The 24,678-nt window shown below is 31.2% G+C and overlaps 1 protein-coding gene across 12 annotated transcripts in view; it reads right to left on the bottom strand.

Moving 5' to 3' along the window:
- Positions 1-220: 220 nt before the first annotated feature.
- Positions 221-24,678, bottom strand: part of LOC148610894 (CLIP-associating protein 1-B-like) — a 75,343-nt gene continuing 50,885 nt past the window's right edge. For 2 of the 12 annotated variants that reach the window (XM_088590772.1, XM_088590763.1), the window contains 24 exons: positions 21,365-21,439; positions 20,496-20,687; positions 19,916-19,977; positions 19,255-19,359; positions 18,816-18,866; positions 17,727-17,786; positions 16,620-16,723; positions 15,998-16,061; positions 15,552-15,715; positions 15,064-15,142; positions 14,502-14,546; positions 14,042-14,056; positions 12,177-12,320; positions 11,891-11,977; positions 11,244-11,359; positions 10,538-10,784; positions 9,247-9,319; positions 7,830-7,871; positions 6,258-6,318; positions 5,280-5,406; positions 4,271-4,399; positions 3,623-3,829; positions 2,303-2,419; positions 221-1,992 (listed from right to left, as the gene is read on the bottom strand). In XM_088590772.1, the coding sequence (XP_088446898.1) occupies positions 1,921-1,992; positions 2,303-2,419; positions 3,623-3,829; positions 4,271-4,399; positions 5,280-5,406; positions 6,258-6,318; positions 7,830-7,871; positions 9,247-9,319; positions 10,538-10,784; positions 11,244-11,359; positions 11,891-11,977; positions 12,177-12,320; positions 14,042-14,056; positions 14,502-14,546; positions 15,064-15,142; positions 15,552-15,715; positions 15,998-16,061; positions 16,620-16,723; positions 17,727-17,786; positions 18,816-18,866; positions 19,255-19,359; positions 19,916-19,977; positions 20,496-20,687; positions 21,365-21,439 (2,438 nt within the window). In that variant the 3' untranslated portion in view covers positions 221-1,920. Of the gene's footprint in view, positions 1,993-2,302; positions 2,420-3,622; positions 3,830-4,270; positions 4,400-5,279; positions 5,407-6,257; positions 6,319-7,829; positions 7,872-8,966; positions 8,994-9,246; positions 9,320-10,537; positions 10,785-11,243; positions 11,360-11,890; positions 11,978-12,176; positions 12,321-14,041; positions 14,057-14,501; positions 14,547-15,063; positions 15,143-15,551; positions 15,716-15,997; positions 16,062-16,619; positions 16,724-17,726; positions 17,787-18,815; positions 18,867-19,254; positions 19,360-19,915; positions 19,978-20,495; positions 20,688-21,364; positions 21,440-24,678 lie in introns of all 12 variants that reach the window. The other 10 variants (XM_088590773.1, XM_088590768.1, XM_088590761.1 and 7 more) reach the window with 9 other exon arrangements.

Below are 24,678 nucleotides of genomic sequence, written 5' to 3' on the forward strand. Positions count from 1 at the left end.
TTAAATTACCTTATCATTGACATTGAATTTGCATTACTGGTAAATGACAAATAAGATGTTGCAAGGGAGTTAAGTGGGAATGTAAAGTCAACTATTCAAAAGGTAGACATTTATTGACTGTTATATCTGACTGTGGGATAATATATAAAAAAGTTAACATATTTTGGGATCACTTATTTCAGCATAGAGCATTCAACTTTTGGCATAGAGACAAGAGAACTAGGTTAGAGTTATTTTATTGGTATTCTATTATACCAGTGTATTTATATCTACACAAGATTGTACATGTAAAGCACAACAATACACACATGCATACATGTACATACAGTCTAAAATAGCTCCCTCACAACTCTCAAATCACTGTCAAGCTAAACCAAAAACTGCTAAACCATGTATACTTACAAATGCTGTACAAGCTAAAACCTTTATGTTATAGGAAATGGATGGAAAATGTATGTGATCATTTTGTTTAAAATTGTTTGTAAAATTAAATAACTTTCTAGAGCTTAAATTGCTTAATAAACTTATCAAACAAAACACTTCTGTAAGTACATAAAAATTAATAGAAGAAGTAATTATCACTTAAATATTATCATTAATTTTAAACAACCAACATTCAATTAAATTAAATTGTTCTCAGAATTTCATAATGCTGACTATAGGTCCCAAAACCTCCTTGGAAAAACATTTATTGTACAAAATAAGTTGTAACAGGAGCATATGAGATAAATCCTTATGATTTTTTTTTCATTTAAAAAAAAAATATACATATTTCTTTCCTTTCTTGGCATACAACCATTAGAGCACTTAGAGCTTGTTTAAAGTATAACAACCACATCTTGCAGTATATGATAAGACTCCACCTTACACACTTATAAAATTACCATTAAAATCGACCATGCTAAGTACATGAAACTTCCACAACATTCATACAAAACTTTCTAGTTCCATCTTGACACAAACAAATACAACATATACACTTCATTACCAATAAAAAGTGTTTCTTAAGTACAATAAAGTATAAAACAGATCACATCATCAAAGTTTAAAATCATCTGGACTTACAATATGCCTTGTGCCAAGAGGAGATCACTGCAATAAGATCATTTACCAAGAGAATATAATAAAGTGTGGTGAAAACAAACTTTTTTTACATTGACAAAATCAGTGACAAGAATATAGTTGATTATTGATGGGCTCATCCATAACCTTCAGCTTGGCTTATCTTTATGTCAATTTATTGTCACTATCATTTACAATAACCTATAAATTACTTAAAAAATACATTTTATCATTATTAGTCATGATTAAGTCATGCTAAACTTTTATGTAATATATTTCTAAGGTCTATGATAGTAGTGATTGTAATCTTAAGAGAAAATAATGTTATCTTTCTGTCAAAGAGCACCTTCAAAACATCACCTAAAGAGAAAGACCTTGTGTATATGAAGAATCTAAGACACTTTAAAGTTAATAGTTCTACTGGACTATAGAGTGCGGTATAATACTGAGGATATACTTATTGGAAGTCAAAGTTCATGTGCATATATTAACTTAAATAATAATATCCAACACTAATATCAACAAAAGGTCAAAGCCTTCAATATTTTGATAAAAACACAGGACTAGCATCGATATACACGTATACAAGAAATAAATACATAGTCTGTCCTATTTGTTCACTCAACCAATTAAAATTACTGTTACATTTGATCAAGCACACACAGATCACAGTCAGTGATGTGAGCAACTTCTGTCCAATCAAATAGCGCAACACATCATGGCAACATAACCACATGGCTTTAGCTAACCAATCAAAATGAATTGTCTGAGGTTTGTGGAAAGGCTTGGAAGTTTGATCACATTTAATTTGAATAAAATGACTGGAAATGTTATTAACCTAAGTTTGATTTAAAACATTCATGTTTCTCCCATCTTCTTCTCAGATTCCTTTTGTTGATTTCTCTTGATGTATAAATTCAATAACTTTACCTGAAACAAAAATCCTTACACATTCAAATATTTTTTTAAACAATCTGAAACTCAATAAAGTTAGTTCTTGATTTATTAATGAAATAACAAGTAAATATCAATTGATCGTAAATTTTAGGATTAAAATTAAATATAAAATAAATCCAATACTGTCATCTAAAAACTTGATTAAAATAATAACTAACTCCTCTATCTAACTAGTAATTAACAACAGAAAGACTTTCATCAAAAAGATAACATGACATAACCAACTTTAACTTCACATTCTTTCAATTCTATAAATTTATGACAGTATAAAGTCATTACTTACTTTACTATAATTAAGTTTAGTCAGATAATTCCATATGGTTTCTCCGACTTTAGTATGGATGGCTACCAGACAGAATACAGCTGATTTTCTAACAGTACTAACTGGATCATCATAGGCCTATCAAATGTACACAAAAATCAATCTAATGATCAAATAACATTTTTTAGAAGTTTAATTTCCCCATTCACATTACTAAATAAAACAAACAAATGTACTACCATTGCCATCATCGCTCCTAACCCCAGACAACAGACCACTGCAATGATCCGTTCCTAACCCCAAACAACAGACCATTGCCATAATCAGTTCTAACCCCTGACAACAGGCCAATACAATCATCGGACCTAACCCCACATAACAAACCATTGCCATCACCTTTTCTAACCTCTTACAACAGACCATTGCCATCATCAGTTGTAACCTCTGACAACAAACCATAGCCATCATCGTTTCTAACCATTAACAACAGACCATTGCAATCATCGGTCCTAACCCCAGATAACAGACCATTGCAATAATCTGTTCCTAACCCCAGACAACAAACCATTGTAATCATCGGTTCTAACCCCAGACAACAGACCACTGTAATCATCGGTTCTAACCTCTGACAACAGACCACTGTAATCATCGGTTCTAACCCCAGATAACAGACCACTGTAATCATCGGTTCTAACCCCAGACAACAGACCACTGTAATCATCGGTTCTAACCTCTGACAACAGACCACTGTAATCATCGGTTCTAACCCCAGATAACAGACCACTGTAATCATCGGTTCTAACCCCAGACAACAGACCAATGAAATCATCGGTTCTAACCTCTTACAACAGACCACTGTAATCATCGGTTCTAACCCCAGACAACAGACCACTGTAATCATCGGTTCTAACCTCTGACAACAGACCACTGTAATCATCGGTTCTAACCCCAGACAACAGACCACTGTAATCATCGGTTCTAATCCCAGACAACAAACCACTGTAATCATCCGTTCTAACACCCAGACAACAGACCACTGTAATCATCGGTTCTAACCTCTGACAACAGACCACTGTAATCATCGGTTCTAACCCCAGACAACAGACCACTGTAATCATCGGTTCTAACCCAAGACAACAGACCATTGTAATCATCCGTTCTAACACCCAGACAACAGACCATTGCCATTATTGGTCCTAACCCCAGACAACAGACCATGGTTTATATGGTCTTCTATTGTATGATTCTAATGCCATCTTTTTCTACAGTTTTCTTTTAAAGAATTTCAAACAATATCAAAATGCAATTTTTAAAAAAAGATTAAAACTGAGATAAAATTACCTTGACCAGACCAGGAATGATATCAGTTAATTTCTTCTCTAGGGCATCATTCGGCATTCTTTCTACAGCTTTAGTCTGCATTTTAATGGCTCCTAGATTGATAGGATGTGATGCTGACTGAACTATAGGACTGAGTATTCTAATACATTGTTCTGGAGGAATATAATTAGCTAATGTCTCTGCACACTCATCAGCTGCCTTCTGTACCTGAATATTCAAAACACACTCATAAATTCTTTAATAAATTTATTTAAAAATTCCTAATTTGGCGTCACAGAATGACTGTTTCCCTTTCTTCATAGGAGTAACTTCAAAAATCAGATCAACAATTATCTGTGTCGGATGGACATAATACATTTATAAACTATTTTTTAAGTGATTTAATTTTTCTCTGTAATGTATGTAATTGTTCATAAGACAATATCTACAATACACCTGATGATACATGTAGTAATACCATCAGGTCAGAAAAAGTTTCAAATTTGCATTTCCAGGCCAAAATGTCATTTTAGTGATAGCTATTTACAGACTCTTACATAGTCAAATTATAAAAACAATGATGTCAGTATTAATAATTATATTGTATAACTATATCTGGTTTCAATAATAGAACCTAAAATTAACAGTAATAAATCTAATGATATCTACCCTCCAGTCTGGGTCTTTATGGGCCTCTAAAATCCTTAGAGTTGTCAACTCGGCATAATCACAGAATCTACGAGGCTGGTGACGTAAAATTTCACGTAAACATTTCAATGCTAATGCTCTTATTTGGATCTGAAAGTAAAAAATCAAACTTTTAAAGAATATACTGTAAACAACAGCTAGCAAACCAATAAACTGTAATCACCGAGATAAGTCTCGCCTGTCAAACATGGACGCTGTTATTCAAAACTTGATTGATGATGAGTTAATTGTTTGCATATATGGAATTGTGACCAAGTAATAATCTGGAAGTCAATGGACTGCGGAGGCATGTGCACAAAATACAGTTTTGTAGTAGAGTGACGCTAATGCAACTGCTGACCAAATATAATTGACCTAGCATAAGTGGTTCATATCAAACTGACATAATCAGAAAACATAACATGAAAATCTTAACCAGAACACCAGAAACACAACACCTTAGTCTTGCTTTTTGCAGGATTCATTGCAGGCAAGACAAAAACTTATCTCTTTACAATAAACTTCCTACTTGTTTTAATTATGGGTGCCACTACCATACAAGTGTATTCTAGTTTAGAATAGAACACCATAAGAAACTTCTTACATTTACTCTAGACACAGTCATAAGTACAACTTGTTCCTTATTGATAACAACACTCATTCAGTCACATTGGTCTAAACATTACTATATTCGCTTGTAATTTTACAGAGTTTCAGAATAGTATCAAGATTACACATTCTGTAATACTGTGAAAGTATTATTGTTCGTGGGGTACCAATTTTCGTGGTTTTCATGGGTTTGGTAAACCATGAAATTTTATCCTAACGAAAAGGAAATTTATCATTTGTTTGTCCTATAGAGTTTAACGTCCACAAATTCAAGAATCCATGAACTGATAATTTTTCCCTAACCCACGAAAATTGGTACCTATCAATTATCTTCACAATAAGTGTCTTATAATTAAACAAGCTTGCCCATCCCCATACTTACATCGTTATCACCTAAGGTTTCCAGTAAAATTAACAATATTGTTTTAAAGTGTTCATCCCACAACCCAAATGTTCCCTCACGGGTCAACTTGATTAATTGTTTCATAGATTCTTCTCTTTCCTCATTCCTGAAAGGTAAAACAAATGACTTATCTAGCTGGTTCTTCACACAACTCAAGTCAGAAAATACATGTCATATTTCCACTTAATAAAATTATAACAGTTGGTATCCATTATAAAGTGACTTTTAGAAAATAAATCATGTAACACTTTAAGTTCACACTATATCAAATATCTACTGTGTTTAGTTCTATCTACACAAGTTATCTATTAGAAAGAATTCAAACTATACCAATTATCATTTATGTGGAGTTCAAACCGCATAACACAACCTTTCAACAAGATATACAGAATAACATCAATTTCGAAGATGAGACAGAAATTATAAATGAGCTCAATAGGGCGAGATATGATTTTCTGTCCAGAGCTTCAAATCTGACATTCTTTCATTGTAATTGTTGATGTTTGATCAGGGAAGTTAACATCAGAAAAAGTTAAACAATAACAACAATAGAAAACAAAAATAAAGTCACATTTAAAAACAAGTACTATCATTAAAAAAAGATAGCCGACGCAGTAAAATTTTGTTCCTTTTACTTCGAAATTCTACATTTCTTTCAAGAAAATAACATGACATGTAATTTCAAATGTTCTATACAGTTTTTTTGTACGCCACTAATTTATCAGTATTTGGCCAATTGGAAAACAGAATTACGATCAGATGACTTGCGTTTACATAGAAGAGCGTCCTTAAGGTCAAAGGGTTAAAAGCGAAACTATACCAACTGCATCGGAAAAACATTCATTCAACTGATAAATAATATAAGTTTGAACAACTTTGCCAAGAATTTGTTTCATTAAAATCTAGGCTATTTTTTCTATCAATTGATGTTGAGGATTAAAAAATTAAATATTTTACCTTTCATTATGGTTAGACAACTCTTTTAAAATATCAGATATTATGTCGTTTTCTGAAAAATCTGGAAAAAAAATATAAGTGAAAATTATGAATGATGAATTTAACTAAAGATTCAGCATTGACAGAATGAAACCAAATAAAAGAGTGGAAACAAAAACATTGATCCTGATTTTCATGATATATAAATGAACAATTAGTAAACACAAAATTAAGCATGAAAACATATACATTGCTACAGATAAGCTTAATTAGTCTCTTGGCACAGCAACTTAATGTATATCATGTATTGATTTTGGCAGGATATTACAGCATTGAGCTGGGCATTACTAAAAAAAAATTATCTTCAATATCATTATATCAAATGTTTCAAATGAGATAATTATCTAGCATTGAATAAAGAAAATATAAAGCAACTATCATGCAATGAACAGCATATAGAATTAAGTTGTGAGATGCTGACAAAATTTATAATTTTCATCTTTAGGAACTGCATGCCATATTTAATTTGAAACAACACGTCTAGTGTAATTTTTCATGCTGATACTCTCTAACACCATGCTTTCAAAAACTCAATGTCAAGTTTTAAAATGATCACATCTTTGCATTATTCAAAAAGTCTTTTGCAGAACAAGTTTTTGTCCTTTTAGATAAAAAATCTTCAATACTTAAAAAAAAACACAGAAATGAAAATCAAATGAAATACTCTCCTTAACATATGCTTTACAATAGAATATTTCAAAAACCTTTCTGGTTTTTGACTTTTTTACAACATTTGAAGACTTTTTTATTCTTTAACCTAATAATGAAATAAACCTGCTATATATCCGGCAGTTAGCATTAATATGAGATGTAAAAGTTAGAAGACAAGATATTTATTTGATACATGCTGTTATTACAACATAGAACAAGTCAACTTTGTGTATTACCAACTTTAGGGTCTTGGTGAAAATATTGGGATTTTCATTTAAAGATTTATTTCAAAGTACAGTAAAAGTTCAAAGTCTGATCTTTATAATATACTGACACTATCTGACCTGTTACAATAATATCCAACTTCAATTTTTTTTGTTTAAAATGTTAGAGTTAACAGAAAGTAACATGTGGCTTTTCATAAAACCCTTGTTCTTAATAGATAAACATTATATAGATTGTGTTGTAGAATTAAAAATAAAGGGCGATAACTCTGTAAGTGACAACTATATGCAATAGAAACTATGTGAACAGACAGATTAGAATAAATGATCATGAATTTTATCATTAAGACCCACAAAAAAACTTTATAACAAAAATAATGTGAACCTTTTGTTGGGTGTCACACATATTACACAGTATGCATGACTCTTACAAATACTACTGCATAAGAATCCATAAGGTCTTAAGAGCCAACAAATTTTTTTTGAAAACTTTAGCCATAAAAATGGAAAAAAATATTGATTAACAGTAAGTAACAGACCCTGCACAGTTCTAAATTCTGTATTTAACAATGAAAACAGGTAAGCCAGTGTCAGTAATGTTAATAAAAGGGAGGTAACCACAATCCTTTGGAAACACCACCACACAATAAAATATTACCCGGCTCGTACTGAGATATTCCTAATAAGGCTTTCCACGGCTCTGTAGGGCAGGAAAATTTTATAATCAGTATAAACAATCATATGGGAGATTTGAAATTTTAGAAATCATGGGGATAGTATCCTGTATAATAAACTTCTGTTTACATTTTATTGATGGTAAAAAAGATAGTGTCTTCAAGCTTTTATCAAAAGAATGACAAGCACTGAAGCATGGTGATGTTATGAAGTTAGTCCCTAAACCAATAATAAATTCCACAAGCAGCCATGAATATATAAATGATCTTATACTATATGACTGAATGGTTGAATCAAGCAACACGGTCACTCATCTATATATGTCAAATATATAATATAAATGATGTCTACTGTAAAATTATATAAAAAATAGTATTTAAAGAAGTAGCTGCTTCTTATAAAATCTGCAGAAATATACTAAATAAGAAAAAAGTCACAAAGTTATCCTGCAATACATGATTTATTTATAAAAACCCCTCATAATCCCAGTTATTTCTAACACTAGAATGGGTACAATGATTTCCTGGCCATTAAGTTATGACGTCAAATTGGTCCTTTACTCAATATTGATGAATTTCAACAGGATATTTTATAGCAAGTAATATAATTAACTTCAGGGAATAGAGGCAGTCTTCCTTGGATTAAATGACAATCCCCTGATGTCATTAACTATGTAGTTAACTAAACAAGGATATTTAAAGTTCTTATTAAACTTAGATTAAATATCTGATATAAAAGAAAGTTTAAATCTCCTTGTTGATTGTCCAGTTTACTACCAAAGGCATTTCATCAGATCCTGATGTTAACTATACTACACGCTGTAAATTTTTGTCACCTTATCTTAATCTCTGATTTACTGTTCTGTATTTTAACTATAGGTTGATGCATTTGTTGTGTTTTAACATATCCATACTTTTTTCCTGTAAATTTTGATTGAACAAGATTGCAGGATAACAATATGCAAACAGGAACATTAATTTCTGAATCCTGACTCTACAATAGAGACAAAAATCCAGGTTCCCAAATGAACTGGTCTATAAACAGTAAAATCTGTTTCCCAAATAGCATGGTACATCTAGATTACAGCAGGATATGGCTGGATATAATTTGGTACACAAACCTTTAGGAAGACAGAAAGACTCTATTTCTATAACAAAAACATTATAACTAAAACAAAAAGGCCAACTTATTGTATTCACAAAATATATAAGGTATTCCTTTTACTAAGTTATAACCTATTTAAGTTTAAATACGATCTAAAATAATAAATTCACTTTATCACATGAAGAAACCACCTAATGAAGAGATACCTCATGCCAAATGACAGATAAGTCTATATTGACAGTGTGAGAAAACTTCTTCTACCCCAACCAGACCAGGTACCTATAGATCATACATACCTTCATTGAAAGACTCCCCTTCATCAAAATCAGGATCAGCCAATCGTGATCGGTTCAAACCATTTAATGTATTCTGATAAAAAGAAAAGGAATCATATCATTTATTTAAAGAAAAAGAAAAAAAAATCAGTATTCATAAGGATTTTAAATGGGTCACCCAGCACTACCTTGTCTAACTTTCTTATGGAGAGATTTAATTGATAATGTATAACATCAGGATGAATGTCTCTTTATTTACCTGATAATATGACACTTTCAACAGTGTATATTATTCTAAGACAATAACTGCCATTCTCAACTACTTCTATATTTCAAGTTGGGTGAATATAAAGGAACTGTTAAAAAGACCATAAACCTTTAAAACAGTTGTAATGTTGAGACCTTGGTGTCATAAATGTAATAAGTCTATTGTCTTTCTATTTTAACTCGTAATTACACTTGTTTTTCAGTGTATGATTTGCATGTTTTTTTTTATTTCCTGCTCTTTTTTTATGTATGTTTACAGCAAAGGTATAAATTCAACTTCAATTCAGGCGTTCAATACTTTCATGAGTGGAAAGTCCTTGACATTTCCAAGTTTCAAATCTATGGTCTACTTGAGGAAAATCAAAGTTGACAATTAAGTGTAATTTAAACGGCTGAGGGTCCAGGACTAAGATAAAAAAAATTGTGGGTCCTGGACTTGGGACCAACACAAATCTGAACCACTGCCTTTATCCTATATCACAACAGCAGAAACCGGTAACATATTTATATTTTTATGTTTAGGTCTCACTAACCACTTCTAACGTTTCCATTACTTTACATGTTAAAAAAGTAATTTTCAAAGTCTCACTGTGAATTCCCAGGACAAATGACATCTTAAAGCTGCATACCATTGCGAAGCTTGGAAAATAAGGCTTCCAAAATCATTATGCTAATGGTACAATAATAGTAGAAATTCTTCACAAAATTTACTTGAATAAATAATACTGAAAATCCACATTTTTACCTGTTCTGCTAACTGACAGCATGGAGGCAAATTACTCACACATGTAAACAATATTCATACACTTTTGTAGTTAATTACATATATGATTTTTAAGTACACATTCTCAGCTTTATTTTGACTACTTTTAATCATAATACACACAAATAATGCACTTACAATGCATATGTCTAGGTTCAGTGTGTTTTTGGTACTACATAGGGGGGTGGCCATTTGACCCGGAAGTGGTTAGTGAGACCTTATGCATCATTTCTCTCAAATTCATTAATTCAATTCCCTTTGTAGTAAGGGGAGGTAACTCACCTCATCTTGGTAATGTGAAGGATTATAATGTGGTTTCCTGCCATCGACAGCATCAGGACTATCATTCCGTAAATCCTGAATACCACTGTCCTGAGAAGTAAAGTCCATTTTTTTCTTAACACCATCATAACTGTCAAGTTTACTATTTATAGAAAGATTCTGAATGTCAGCTGAAGTCTTTTTAATAGAATTATAAATATCCTCAGGATTCATATTCTCTGTTTCCAACTCGTCTGGATGTTCATTCCTGGAATTTAAGATTTATTAGCTATTGGTAGCAGGTAATCTTGTAACAACATTTTATGTTTATGTTTCAAACACTTTGTTCTGTTATTAATACAATGTACTCAGAGGGATCAAGCAAAGGATCTGAGTACATTGTTATAGTACTAGAATAATGATAATATTTAAGTGTTTAAACATCTGACTTTGTTAACTTCACTAGGTTTTACATTCTCACAGTCAAAGAATACACAAAATTTGCAGGATGTTAAACAAATTTCTAAATACTATTGTGAACTTTTTCTTTTACCTACATTCTTGAACACTGATAGGGTTCTATATTTTCCTTAAAAAATTGACTACAAATCCAATAAAAGGTGTTGACAGAAGCATGTTTAAATGGTGGTTGTGTAGACAGACGGACAGACAGATATAGTACTATATCTCATAGCAATTTTTTTACAAGGAAGTAATAAAACTGTACCGTGATGGGGGTCTACTTCTGTTTTGAGGAGGACTGGTAACGTTTCTAGGAGACAGTACATCACTTTCGTGACTAGCACTACGAATGTGATTATGTAATATTTTCGTTGCACCATCCTGTAAAGATAAAATAATAAGATAAATAAAGCAGTAAATCTGGGTTGACTCTCACAGGAATAAAACTGAAAATTTTGTACATTTTCTACCTTCAAATGTGTCATCACATTCCATAAAGTATTCTATACTGAAATATATGTACCTGTAATAAGAGCTTAAACTTTAATTCTAACCACATATCATTAATAAAAATAATTACATAAACACTGGGTTCTAGTACTAAGTAGTTTTCACCTTAACCATTCCATTACAGTTTAGAGTAAGAACATGGTTAAATCTTAGTAACTCAACTTTTGACAAGTTTCCTTAAGATTAAAAAAATATGAAAGTAGAACTTAAGTTTTAATGTTTCAGAAATTGGTGTTCTAGAAATCCAAATAGATTATACATAAGAAAAGGTTGGTATGTTGATTTTTTTTTTTAGACAATCCAGATGTTCAAGCCATCCACATTTGTGCAAGGGTGAAATTTAAAAACCTAAATATGCTTATAAATGGAAACCACAAAACTAAACAGACATGTACTACTTACTTGGAATGCTTTAGGTAAGTATGACAACATCATGGAAAACTCCGGAGGATTCAGATTAAATAATGCTATTAATACCACTTGAGCACCCTGGAAATATCAAACTAATAAATTAACATTCAGCATGATGACAAGAAATGGTCAAACATTGTAATCACTTGAACCAGTGCTATATTCTAGGTTAAAGAATCTTCCTGTACTAGATTAAATGACTTAAGATACTGGCAGTTTATTACACATATTTTGCTTTAAGAATTTCTTTACTGATACTGATTTAATGATAACATACCTTTCTAACTTCAACACTCTTTGGTTCTGTGGTCCAGTTAATTATTCGTGAGATAGCTAATCGAGAATCTGCGGAATTCATTAAATCTGACACATCCATCACTTGGACCAAACTATGTAAAAAGTTCAATAGGCTTGACTTCACCTGAAATAAATTAAATGTTTCTTTTTTTTTTTTAAAGTTTATCACAGCTTTCCTCATCAACTGTTGTTACTTTGTTCTACTGAAAATAGTGAGAAAAATATTGAATTCCATAACCATGCATCCCTGCCTGCTATAAATAAATCAACTATACACAACAGAACAGGTTGACCTAAAGATTTAGCATTATCTATTGTGACTACTTTATTTTATTCTTTCAAGTCAATCTTATAAAATTATGTAAAAAATGTTATCATGAATAACTTCTGTATTCATATAAAGCGACACCCACCCTTTTACTGACCAATAATCTGACCTAAACATGGGGGAAGGTATTACACTCTGAGAAACACACAAAGCAAAGGAAAAGTATCTGGTTGTTAACAGCTTTAATTAAGAGTAATACACCTCAAATTATTCTAAACTTTACAATAGGATTCTAAATGAAGAGGAATACACCTCAAATTAATTAAAACTTTACAATAGGATTCTAAAATTATTAAAGTCTAAGACAACTTCATGTTTTTAACATTATAGATTTTGTACATTTAATTCAGGAAAAGCTCTATTTATAATTAACTGAGAAATTTACTTATTACCAAACATGGGAAGCAACAGAGGTAAAATTCTGATTAGTCCCATGTGAATCTCCACAATAGGCAAAGCAGCAGGCACCCACACCAAGTGACCAAGGAACTTTTCTTCATAATGTGTAAGTATATGTGAAGATATATTTTGATCAAATGAAACTTTCACTCATTTCAAAAGAATATACAAATATAAAAAGGTGCAGTTGTTGGAAAAAGATTTTATGAATGAGAATAAAAATCTTTATAGAATTTAAACTATATACATTTTTACTGGAATGAATGGTTACAATTAAGCATGCAAATCCCCAGAATTTTGTCAGCAGAAATCAACACCAAATTTCTACATACAACACACAGACCAAAAAATTGTAACCATTAGCTTTCTGTAAGTCATAATCAGGAACAAATCTGAAGAAATTGGCCATGTTAGAATTAAAATGTATATACAAGTGAAAAGTGAATTCCTGTGAACTAATTTCAGATTTGCACAACAGTTATTATTACAACGTAAAATGAAGAAAAGTTGGTAGAAGGTGAAGAAAGTATGATTTACCTTCGGCTGCAAGAAAGCATGAAAGAAAAACAGATATATTTCAAGTTTTTCTTTTCATACATAACATGATACAATATCATAGATACACTGAAGTGAAATAATGAAAACTAGACACTGAACAGACTGAATCAAATCATTAAAATCCTATGTACTGTACTTCTAACGTTAATAATTGTAAATATAGTGACATTAACAATCCTTTCTTTACTAAGGCACATAATTATATTTACTAACATCACAATGGACAGCAAATAAAGTAATGTCATCTGCATTGAGGTATAAATCAAGCAATTTTCTGTGTATTACCCAGTCGTAGCTCTAAAGCTAAGTGCATCGGAGGCATGGGGATAGGGGTCTCAAGAGGGCTTTCAAGAAGGCTTTCAAGAGGGCTCTCAAGTGTTCTGCACTTTGTTTCTAAAAGAATTCTGTTTTGATTATTTTTAGAATTAGTAATTCATTAATATATATTTTAGTCCATACCTAATGATACATAGTTATCATTACTAATTAAGGATTCCCATGCTTTTAGGTTTTGTATTGGATACCAGAATTATGGGGATATTGGACATTGTCATACAAACCTGAGCAGTTAGTGCCTAATAATCAAAAACAGATTTAAAGTGTAACAAGTGAAATGTACATTAAATGATTATTGTTCGGTACAAAATTTTTGTACTTTATAAAATGTCACTAAATCTTTCTTCACAAAGGTTGGCAATTTCTAAACAAGGAATCTTGAAGTTTGGAGATGTAATCTGACTGTTTTGGCCTTGTACTTAACATTACTAGAAGAAATAATTCTCTACTGTTTTTCTTTTTATTTTTTTAAATTTCTAAACGAAACTGACATTAATGCCAAATCAATAAGAATTCAAACAACACGACGTGATATAATGATGTGAACACCACCCAACCACCACATCATCAATAAGTTGTGATTTTGATTTTAGTAGAAGCTAACATGTTAACATTTCAATTAGAAAACTCATTTCAAGGGAGACTACTTGTCTACTAGACTACAGCTGATTTTGCAGGACATACTTTGGCTGAGATTAGACTTTCTGATAGATCTCTCACATTGGAATTCTACAAAGTATTAGTTTCAAAGTATAACAGAAAACAAAATTGAAAGAAAAATAAAAGAAATGTTAAAATCTTCAACAAAAACAATCAGTTTGTAGCAGCATCAGATGCAGAATGATCTACTGCAATCAATTTCATACTACTCACAATGCCAAATTTATTCAACATGTTTTAAAGACTAAACAGAATTTTGACAATGAAAAATGTTGTTCTTCTAATTATTAAAACACACATGTCATCAAACTAATTTAAAAAAAATAATATTTGGAAAAAATAAGATGATTGCAGGAAACCAGTTCTACAGTAATGAATGTCACAAATCATCCATATACAATACCATAAGCAAATACATGTATCTATTGAGAGTTATATAGAGCTTTTTGTTGAATACTTGGTGTCATAAGCTTTATATGATTTCCTATCACACCTGTGTTGGATATATTCCAATTATCACACCTGTGTACAGATATATTCTAAGTGTGAACACAATACATGTATATACTGCCCTAAAAATTCTTACCTTTAAACTGTGTGATTGTGTCTGATCTATTATGAATTTGGTTATCACATTAAACTGCATATTGAATGGAAAGTTATCCCTAGAAAATAAATTGGAGTTAGATTTAAAAAAAAAAATATAAATGTTTTAAAAGAAGGCATAAATAAGAACAAATCAACAAGGTGCTCTTCACTGAATGGCAACATTGGTTTAAACATGAAATCTTTGAAATATCAATAATCCAACAGAACTTAAAATAGACTCTGGTCTCTGAACAGCAGTGAACAAGGAACCTATTTTCTGCACCCTACCAATCAACAATACAAATTTACATTTTACTTTTTATTGGTAGCCCAGCTGAGTTTCATTTCAAAATATAGAAAACGATGAAATTACAGTTTCATATATCTTTACACCTCAACATTTTTCAAAAAAATGAAAAAGAAATATAAAGAACTATGTAAGATAAATTTTTGTCCCATCATCACTCACTCTAGGACTTAAGTTACCTTATAGAATCAAGACATTTCTGTACTTTAGCCTGTTGTGAGCCCAGCATGTCGGCACCAGTTTTAGTTATCAGTTTTGTTAAGACCATATATAAATGGTCGTGTAAGTCTCTACTATGTACTATAACTAAGTCTACTAAGGTATCAAAAAATAAACTTAAAACCTGAAATACAAAAATACACTCATAAATATCAAAACATTAATATACAAACCAAAGAGAAATGGTTAGTCATCATATTATCTGCATCATGAGAAATTTTATTGATGTTTGTATATAATGATAAATGTCTTACATGTATTGACCAGATTAATGAAGCACTTTCAATCTTTTATTTACTAAGCCCTGATGTTGGATGGGCAGACAGAACAAAAAAAAAACTTAAAATAAAAAAGAATTTTTACTTCAATTTGTTTTTGTTAAGCATTGTAAACAAATTCTACTTACTTTACTGGCAGGGTCATGGAACATTCGGGTAAATATCTCCATAACTTTACGTAGTTCTACCCGCCTGAAGTGTAAATAAAAAAAAACATATTTAATGGATTGTATAAATTAAATATCAAAATAATCAATCTTCCGGTACATGCAATTTACTACATCTTTAAGAGTCTTTACCCTTTTAGTGCAACCAGTCCATACTTCCACTTTTAGTGGAGTCTGGATTGTACATTGATTGTTCAGTGTATTTAGTATAAGTTAATTTGTGTTATTTAAGGCATTTTGTCTGTTTCCATTGTCTGGTCTGGATAATGAATATCCTCTATGGTTTTACTTTTAAGAAAAGCAGAGTTTGTTTTCCTCACATGAGCACCTCGGTCATGCACCAATAATTTTTAGTGAAGCCAAGTTTGCTTCTAAAAATATATTTTCTATTTTTTTTCTACAGTTTTCAGTAATTGTTAGTTTACTGTTTCAGTTTTCTTTGCTTTCTATCATTTTCTGAATTTTTTATTTTGGTCTCCATCAAAATAAATTACACATGGGAATTTAAATCTCCGTGAATCTTTGAAATTAAGATATCTAGTATTAGATATCTATTTAATCATACTAGAGAAAAAAAACTTACGTTAAATATCGATTTAATCGTAATAAATTCTGGAGAGCAATTAAACCATCCTTCCTGTCAGCTGATGAAGTACTTCCTAACAAGGAAATGATCTCTGCTGTGTCCTAAAAACAAAATAATTCATACATTAAAATAAAACTTAATGCTCTAGACTTGATAAAAAATTCACATAAAAAGAAGACATATATTTTATAGTTCTATATAATACCATGCTATTCCTTTTATACAAACAACGTTAACCATTCAACATGGTTTGATATCAAGTTAAAGTGAAATATACATATCTATAATAACTGTAAACCATATATGTTACAAATGAACTCCCTAATGTATTTATTCTTAAATTGATAACATGGTGTAGTTGGGCCATACAAATGTTTCCTGTGCTAATATTATGATAATATAGAAATCTTAAATCTTTGATGATATTAACAAATCATTCACAATTTCTAAATGAATAGCTGGTCTAAAATACATCAAATGAACTCTCTTCAAGTCATGAGTACAAAAATTATCATAACGTTTATTTCCATACAATAACGTTGATATAATTAAATATTGACACTTACTGTATACAGCTTAAAATATATCAAATATGACAATAGAAAAAAACTTCAGTTCCAAACAATGAAAGAAAATTATCAATGAAGTCGTCATTTAAAAAAGAAAATATGTTTATAAAATAAAAATATAATACAATACATGTATTGATAACCAACTTATTTTCATGCATGATTTCGTTTCACTAACTTTGTGAATGAACCAAGAAAAAAAATCACGAAAATATATTACCATGATTTTCTTCTTTCATTATGGAATAAATGTTAAACAGAGCGGTAAGTCAAGAAAATAAACAGCAGCGAAATTGAATTGATATTGTCAAATGCAAAAATAAGTTGGTTTAAAGTAATACAGACGTAGAAACATTTAACAACAGTTTCATCTTACACTAAACAGACAAAATCACACAAGTTCCCATGTACATCTTTTATAAAAAACAGAAACAAATTATTGGGCTCAGAGATAAAAATAATAATTAGAAGCCCAAAGATGAATAGTTGAAATAAAGCAAAACATAATGAAACAGTAACCATGACAACAAGGTACCTTTATATCTTCAGGTTTTATTGTAGGAGGTGATGAGGAAGATTCCATTTCTTTTTGTTGCTGCATGTGTTTATCAAAATAGTTAATTATAAAGAAGTGTGATGTTTCTTTATTTGGTATGATGATGAGATCAACAGACAGACAAACCTGGTTTACATCAGAGATCAGTTACTACAGACTTCATGGGTTTCTAAATAGCTACGTAGGCCAAAAATACATATTTCAGACATTTATACATAGCGATTGCTGGTCTGCAGTGGCTAACTTTACAAGCCCATCACCATTTTTACAAGCTACAGACCTCTGCAAAATCAGGGGTCTGAAGTCTCATTCAGACAAAACTAAGTTTGTCTGTCGTGTACGTTCTGGGTTTTGATATGAGATTACAATATCTAAACACTGATATCAAGAGACACAACAATAATATATGTTTTACAATATTAAAATCAAAGGAAAAAATACATGGTCAAAACTAAAGTAACCAAACCTAAAAGTACCACATTTACAATACAAAATAATTCCTCAAACGCAAGAAAAACCAGCAAACTAATTTGACAATAAATGGCCACAAAAAAACAATCATGACAGAGAGAGTAATGTATCATACCTCAATGGTGATTCATGGTACATAATAACAATGCAACTTTCAAATTACATAACATTACTGGTACTTAAATCAGGTACATAGCAGAGACGTAGCACCCTAGATTGGTATGGAAGGGGTAATGATAACATGTTTGAACTTGATTTAATTAGTTACCGAGTAAAATACCGTTTGTTTTTTAAGAATTTATTACAAGAAATTCAGGTACTGCATGACGAACTAACAAAAATTATTGTAGTGCTCCAGCAGTTCCTGCCATACCAGATATGCTACACATGCCCCTGGATAGATAAGTTTGTAATTCACTTAAAATGTCAAAAATCTATAATAACATTGTTAAAATGTTGGTGATTTTTTTTTGTTAAAGTTTTATTATATAAATTTTTTTAAAAACATTTTCCAATTTTAGTTAATACCATGAATGACCACTCGTATGATTTCAGAGGAAACCTATATGGAAACACAAGATATACAAAACTAAGTACCTGCGTGGGCGTGGAAAGCCGATAGTACCATTTTTCAAATTCCGATGATGCCTTTACGAAGCAGCAGAAAAAAGCAAAAAGCAACAAAATGAATCAACTTGACCACAGAAATGAACTGAGATACTACACTGAGTTATATGGATGTGGTGATGGGAATGATGTTAAGGGTATCACTTCTAAAGTGCAATCTCATAGTACTTTAAGTGTCTTTGAAAGAAATTTATGATTACATGTTTTATGACCTTTATATGCTTAAATCTTAAGTTAATAAAATACAATACAAAAACAAACTTTTTAACACATTCTGTTTTATCACAATAAAACAAACTATTCAAAACTTTAAACATAGTGACTTAAACTTTTAACTGTAATGATCACACCAATTATTCTTTATTTAACAAGTTATCATGAAGTAATATTTTTATTTCAGTGTACCTACCTCTGAAGTTTTGCCAAGGGATGCAAATGATCTATCTGAACATACACTTGAATTCTCACTGGCAGCGTCATCAGAGTCGTATGTATCATATCTACGACCACGATTCTAAAAGTACAGATAAAAATGTATATAAAAAGTCCAAATATATATGTCATTAACTTCTCTATAGTTGAACTTTCCACTGGTTATATAGAACTCTCTTAAATGTTATGTCAACATTGTAATCAATGCCATGATTGATCTTCCAAAGATTTATCACTCTAATTTTCACAGATATATTTGATGGTTGCATTAAAACAGATATAATTGAATTGTTGTTGTAGAGTTGTAGTTGTCAATCTAGTTTTGACAGTGGTAAATACACATTTAATGGCTCTGCTGATACATCACCTGTATTGTCAAATCAATGACTGACACTACCTAATACACATCTAAGTGTAGTGTCTAAAATGTTGTCGTCTGAATATAGCTGAAATATTGCTGCTCGGCATTAAACCCCAACAAACTAAAATGTTGTTTTGGTTGGATTCTTTATATGTTCATTAAGTTGAGTTTATCTTGTAATTATTCTATATTATTTTTTTCACATGTTATTTTCCAAAAATGCTCTACTTGTTCCTTGGAGAAGTTTTTAAGTTGTTATTAAAGTCAATGAGATTACCAGAGCATCAGCCAAAGCATCCTCTACGTCTGAACCATGCCTTAGAACTCTGTGATGAGTTACTGTAAATATAGAATAGACATGGTGAATATGTCAGAGACAAGAACCCCTGCTGAATGAAAAATACCAGTTCAAGGCCACCCATGGGTCTTCAAAGTCTTCAAAGATTTATACAGAGAAACAAAATAATAAGGAACCTTCTTCGTGCTTTCTTTTTTTTTTTTAATTTACTTTGGAAAAATGTATAATACTCCAGGTCTTAAGTAACAAATAAATGTTGTACTGCAAACTCTAATAGAGCATAAAATATTCCTAATGGTAATCCTTACACATTTGACCTATGACTTATGAATCTCTAGGAATTCCTTTGCAAGGAAAAAAAATCCTGCACATATGTCATCACAAAGGAATTCAAAAACCTACTACATTAGACTGGTCACCTAGTTTCTATGGATATCCGCCAGAAAATACTTTTTATGAAAAAGATGTTTTGGTATGAAGTACAGCCACCATTGAAATCAGGATAAACCTTCATGAGTTTTTTCATCCTTATAGTATTGTTAGATCACTGCTTATTTACCTTTAGTTTTTCCACCAGATGATGGTATTTTACTTCCACTTAATCGTCTCTCCCGACCTGATTGACCATATCTGTTAGGACTACCTTCCCTACTAGCACCTTGGCTTCTAACAACCCCTGATCGGCGTGGTTTGGCTGGTGTCTTTGAAATATAGCCGAGTCGGGATGTAGGTGAGTTAGATCTACTGTTGGCTGCAAACAGAAAATATTATTATAAAACAAAACTCTTCTCAAATTTGAATTATTTTCAATAAATGACTTTTTCTTTACTGACATTCTATAAGATTTCCAATACAAAATCCTACATTTCTTAAAACAGCTGAAGTGAGTTTTATGGGTTTTTCACATTTCTATAAAAATGCTTTGTTTTCTTTATTTTTACATGCATGTACATTAATTTTTCCACAACAAAACCATCAATGTCCAATCTTACCTCCTATTGGCCTATATCATTCGGAAAGCCCAGGAAAGCTATTTATACAACACAATATATAACAATGGACATTAACAACAACATGTGAAAGCTACCACACAAAGCTGTGCAACATAATAGGGTAACACACAAACTAAAGAACAGTTGGAAAGATAGAGAGAAGTCGATCAAGTCTAAGCAGTATAAGGTCTGGCTAACCTGCTCTCAGCCTCATCTACATCAGTTTAAATCTAGTCGTAATACTCCATGCAGTGCCAAAATTTCCTCAACATTTGATGTGAATTATACAAGTACATGTACACTATAACATTTATAGTTCACAATAAAAACATTACAATATATTGAATCTGTGATCAATTGAACACATATAATGAGATGGACCATCACCACTGATACATAGATGCCATATTTTAAGGACCAGTAGCCTTCTACTTACGCTGGGATTGTGAAGATCCTGAGGTTCTCCCTCGTCGACTTGATGACACTGCCTGACTGCTACTCCTCTGTCTTGCTGTAAATGGAGCAATTTGTAATGTACACCCTTCAATCAACTTACTTTTTGAAACACACATAAAACAAAAGAAAGACCAAAGCCCAACATAAAAGCAACAAAGAAAATCTAAAATTAAACAAAAGGTTTAACAATGACATCGATACTGTCTACAGATGTTCATTACCAAATCTCGTTGTCCCAATTTTGACATCCTGAACTCAGAAAATTACTCAAGAAGTTGGATTTTTAAGGGAATTTTCAAACTTGATACTGTATAAAATCAAATTTGGGATATTTTAATTCACAAAAATAACAAGGTTCGTGCAGAGAGAAAATAATCTCCCCATAGATTGCTTTATGTGAAAGTTAGCGGGGAAACTTATACATGAGCTCATACATGTACATTCATATTAAGCATAAAATATCTGTAATATGTTTCTACAAGTGCATTATATAGAGATTACAAGTTACTGGGTTGCAGTTATACTGTACAGTCCCTAGGTACCAGATAATCTAGCCATCTAAACCCATCTTAATAGTGTAAACTATAAATATGTGTATGCTACATACTTATAAATATTAAAAAAAATCAAAAAAAAACAACAACAACAACACATAAGTACAAAAATTACCATCCTGAATTTCTTTGTCATAGATTGACACCTCCTGATAATGATTTTCTCCAGAATCATTATAAATTTCACACTCTATGTCTGACCGTGCTGGAATTTCAACTACATACGGAAAAAGAGCAAAATGAACTTTCTTTGGTCTATTCCAGAGTTCATTGACTCCTTGTGCCGGCATAATCATTTTCCACAAAATTACATCCAGTTATAAAACATGCATGTAATCAAGTAAGCATATCTCAAGTCAAGTTACATCAATGCCAGAATTAAACCATATCACACTCACTTGTTAATCGCAAAAACTATATTAATTCCATGTAAAACAATCCAGTTTAGATGTTTGACCATACATGTTTCAAATTCTCATTCATCTGCTCCAAAACTTGTCATGCATATTTATCTACCAATCAAAATATTTAACATTTCACCATAACACATTTTTGTACCATTAAACAATAAAAAACAGCATCGATTCTCTCAGCCATTTCAGTCTTTTACTGAAAAATTCTGGGTTTAAATTGTTCAGAATTGATTTTCCTTAATTATCCAATAAATGCCAGCAAAACACCAAGAAACAATAAAATTGTTTATACATCAAAATCCAGAAAAACAATCAAATCCAAGAGGATGGTTAAAGTATAGTGACCAGAAATCCAATATAAATACCAAACTTTCCCATATTTGTCCATTTTAAGCATAAATCACTCATTATTAAAATTCCATGTTGATCAAACAACAATTTCAGAAGTTTAATAGATTAAATCAATTGGTGTTTTGATCCAATTGTGAGGTTAAACAGATGTCCTGATCAACAATTACTCCTACGGCTAATTACACAAACACTTTGTCAACTGATTATCACGATTATGTGATTACAGGATTAACCTTTTATCTGATGGTCAATGGAAAGGTCAAGGAAACGTTCAAATAAAAACAACACAAATTATAACTTATTGACACTTTTGGCAATCCCTTCGACTGGGTAAATATCTTGCTCTACAAATACAGGTGGCTATAATTATGAATAGCAAGTTGACTAAAACACCCCTGAAGGACTACCCTCTTTTTAACTTATACTGTCTTTAAAGGAATAACTGTCGGTGTAAAAATATCCCAACTGACATGTTAACTATCCATGTTGTGTAACCATGCTGACAAAAGTCATCACTTTATTACATAAATCTGTTTGAAGTTTGACATTTCATAACATGATTAAACTGACCATACAAACTTTCCTTTAAGTGGAATTTCCTTTCTGACAGAATCTTACATTGAAAATTTTATCCTAAACACTAAAGAGGTAGTAGCCATTTCATTTTACAAACTTTAATAGATTAATACATTGATCCCCATACAAAATAATCTCCATATGATATACCACCATCATATTCTATGTCACCTTCAATAGAAGGCTGAGAAATTTTACATCCAAATACAGCAACCTATTTAATTGGCAAACTCCTACTTCACATAAAATATTTAACTACTTTCTGAAGCCATTCAAATAGCTAACATTGCAACAATGTTGCAATTTAAACCTCATGATAAAAGTCTTAAGCTGTGAGTCACTGGTTAATCCCTTCAGAGTACAATAGATGTCAATACTGTACCAACATATACTAATGGTCAGTAGGTAGATAACTGGACAATACAAAAACTAAGGACCAAATCACTATGTGATATCACCAGAGTTCTTAGGTTTAACCTGAACTAATATGAATCAGCACAGGTAAACTGTTACATTACTTTTGACTTATTACCTTGTTAATATAAAATCAACTTCTCGTTAACTGCCCATCATTTGTACCTGTAAATAGCCCCTTAATGGCAGGTGAATTATTTTGAGTCAAAAAACCTCCTACAATGTGTGCAATTTTTCTCTTTTGTAAGGTAATTTTTCACATGACCTCACTGTGCTATGAGAAAATTATTTTCCCAATTATATATTTTCAAACAACTTACAATTCTCCCTGATCAATAAGGACAAAACATTTACCCTTAGAATTTTAACAATTTTTGAATAACTCATTATAAATATAGAAAATAAGAGAACCTTTCTCATAAGATTTCATCAAAATGTACTGAAAACTGAAGGAACATCTACCAGTATATAGGTCATAACTTTACAAAAAAGTTAGAAATTGACAACTATACACTGCCATAAGTGACATTTGAGAACAACATCTTGAAAGATCTCCATTGAATTCTGGACTTCTGTCCAACAGTAACCCACATTAGAAATGATATTACTTCAGACTATGGGAAAGTTAATAAAGTATTGAAGGGCAATGTCTTGCATGTCGTCAGCCATATACATATATATTAAATCATAAATCAGGATTTATTCACTAATATCTCAAAGAAAACTGTTACATATCAATTACTCTGCCAAGATCAGAGATTTGTATGAAAGAGACGACCATTATATTACTCCTGATCCTTAAATAGATAAACCATATTGATTTACTATAATCTTCTATTTAGGTAATACAGACTTATTAGTGACTACCATAAACACTGGGTCATCAACTAGAAAAACATAGAACTTTGATAAATGAACTGGTTTCAAGACAACGGAAGCAAATAAACCCTAAAAACTGGAAAATTCTATCTTTTTATTTTGTAATT

The sequence above is a fragment of the Perna viridis genome, chromosome 7 (assembly GCF_037379345.1).
Source record: "Perna viridis isolate PV_CMFRI_1.1 ecotype Kerala chromosome 7, ASM3737934v1, whole genome shotgun sequence".
In the NCBI taxonomy this organism is placed as follows: Eukaryota; Metazoa; Mollusca; class Bivalvia; order Mytilida; family Mytilidae; genus Perna; species Perna viridis.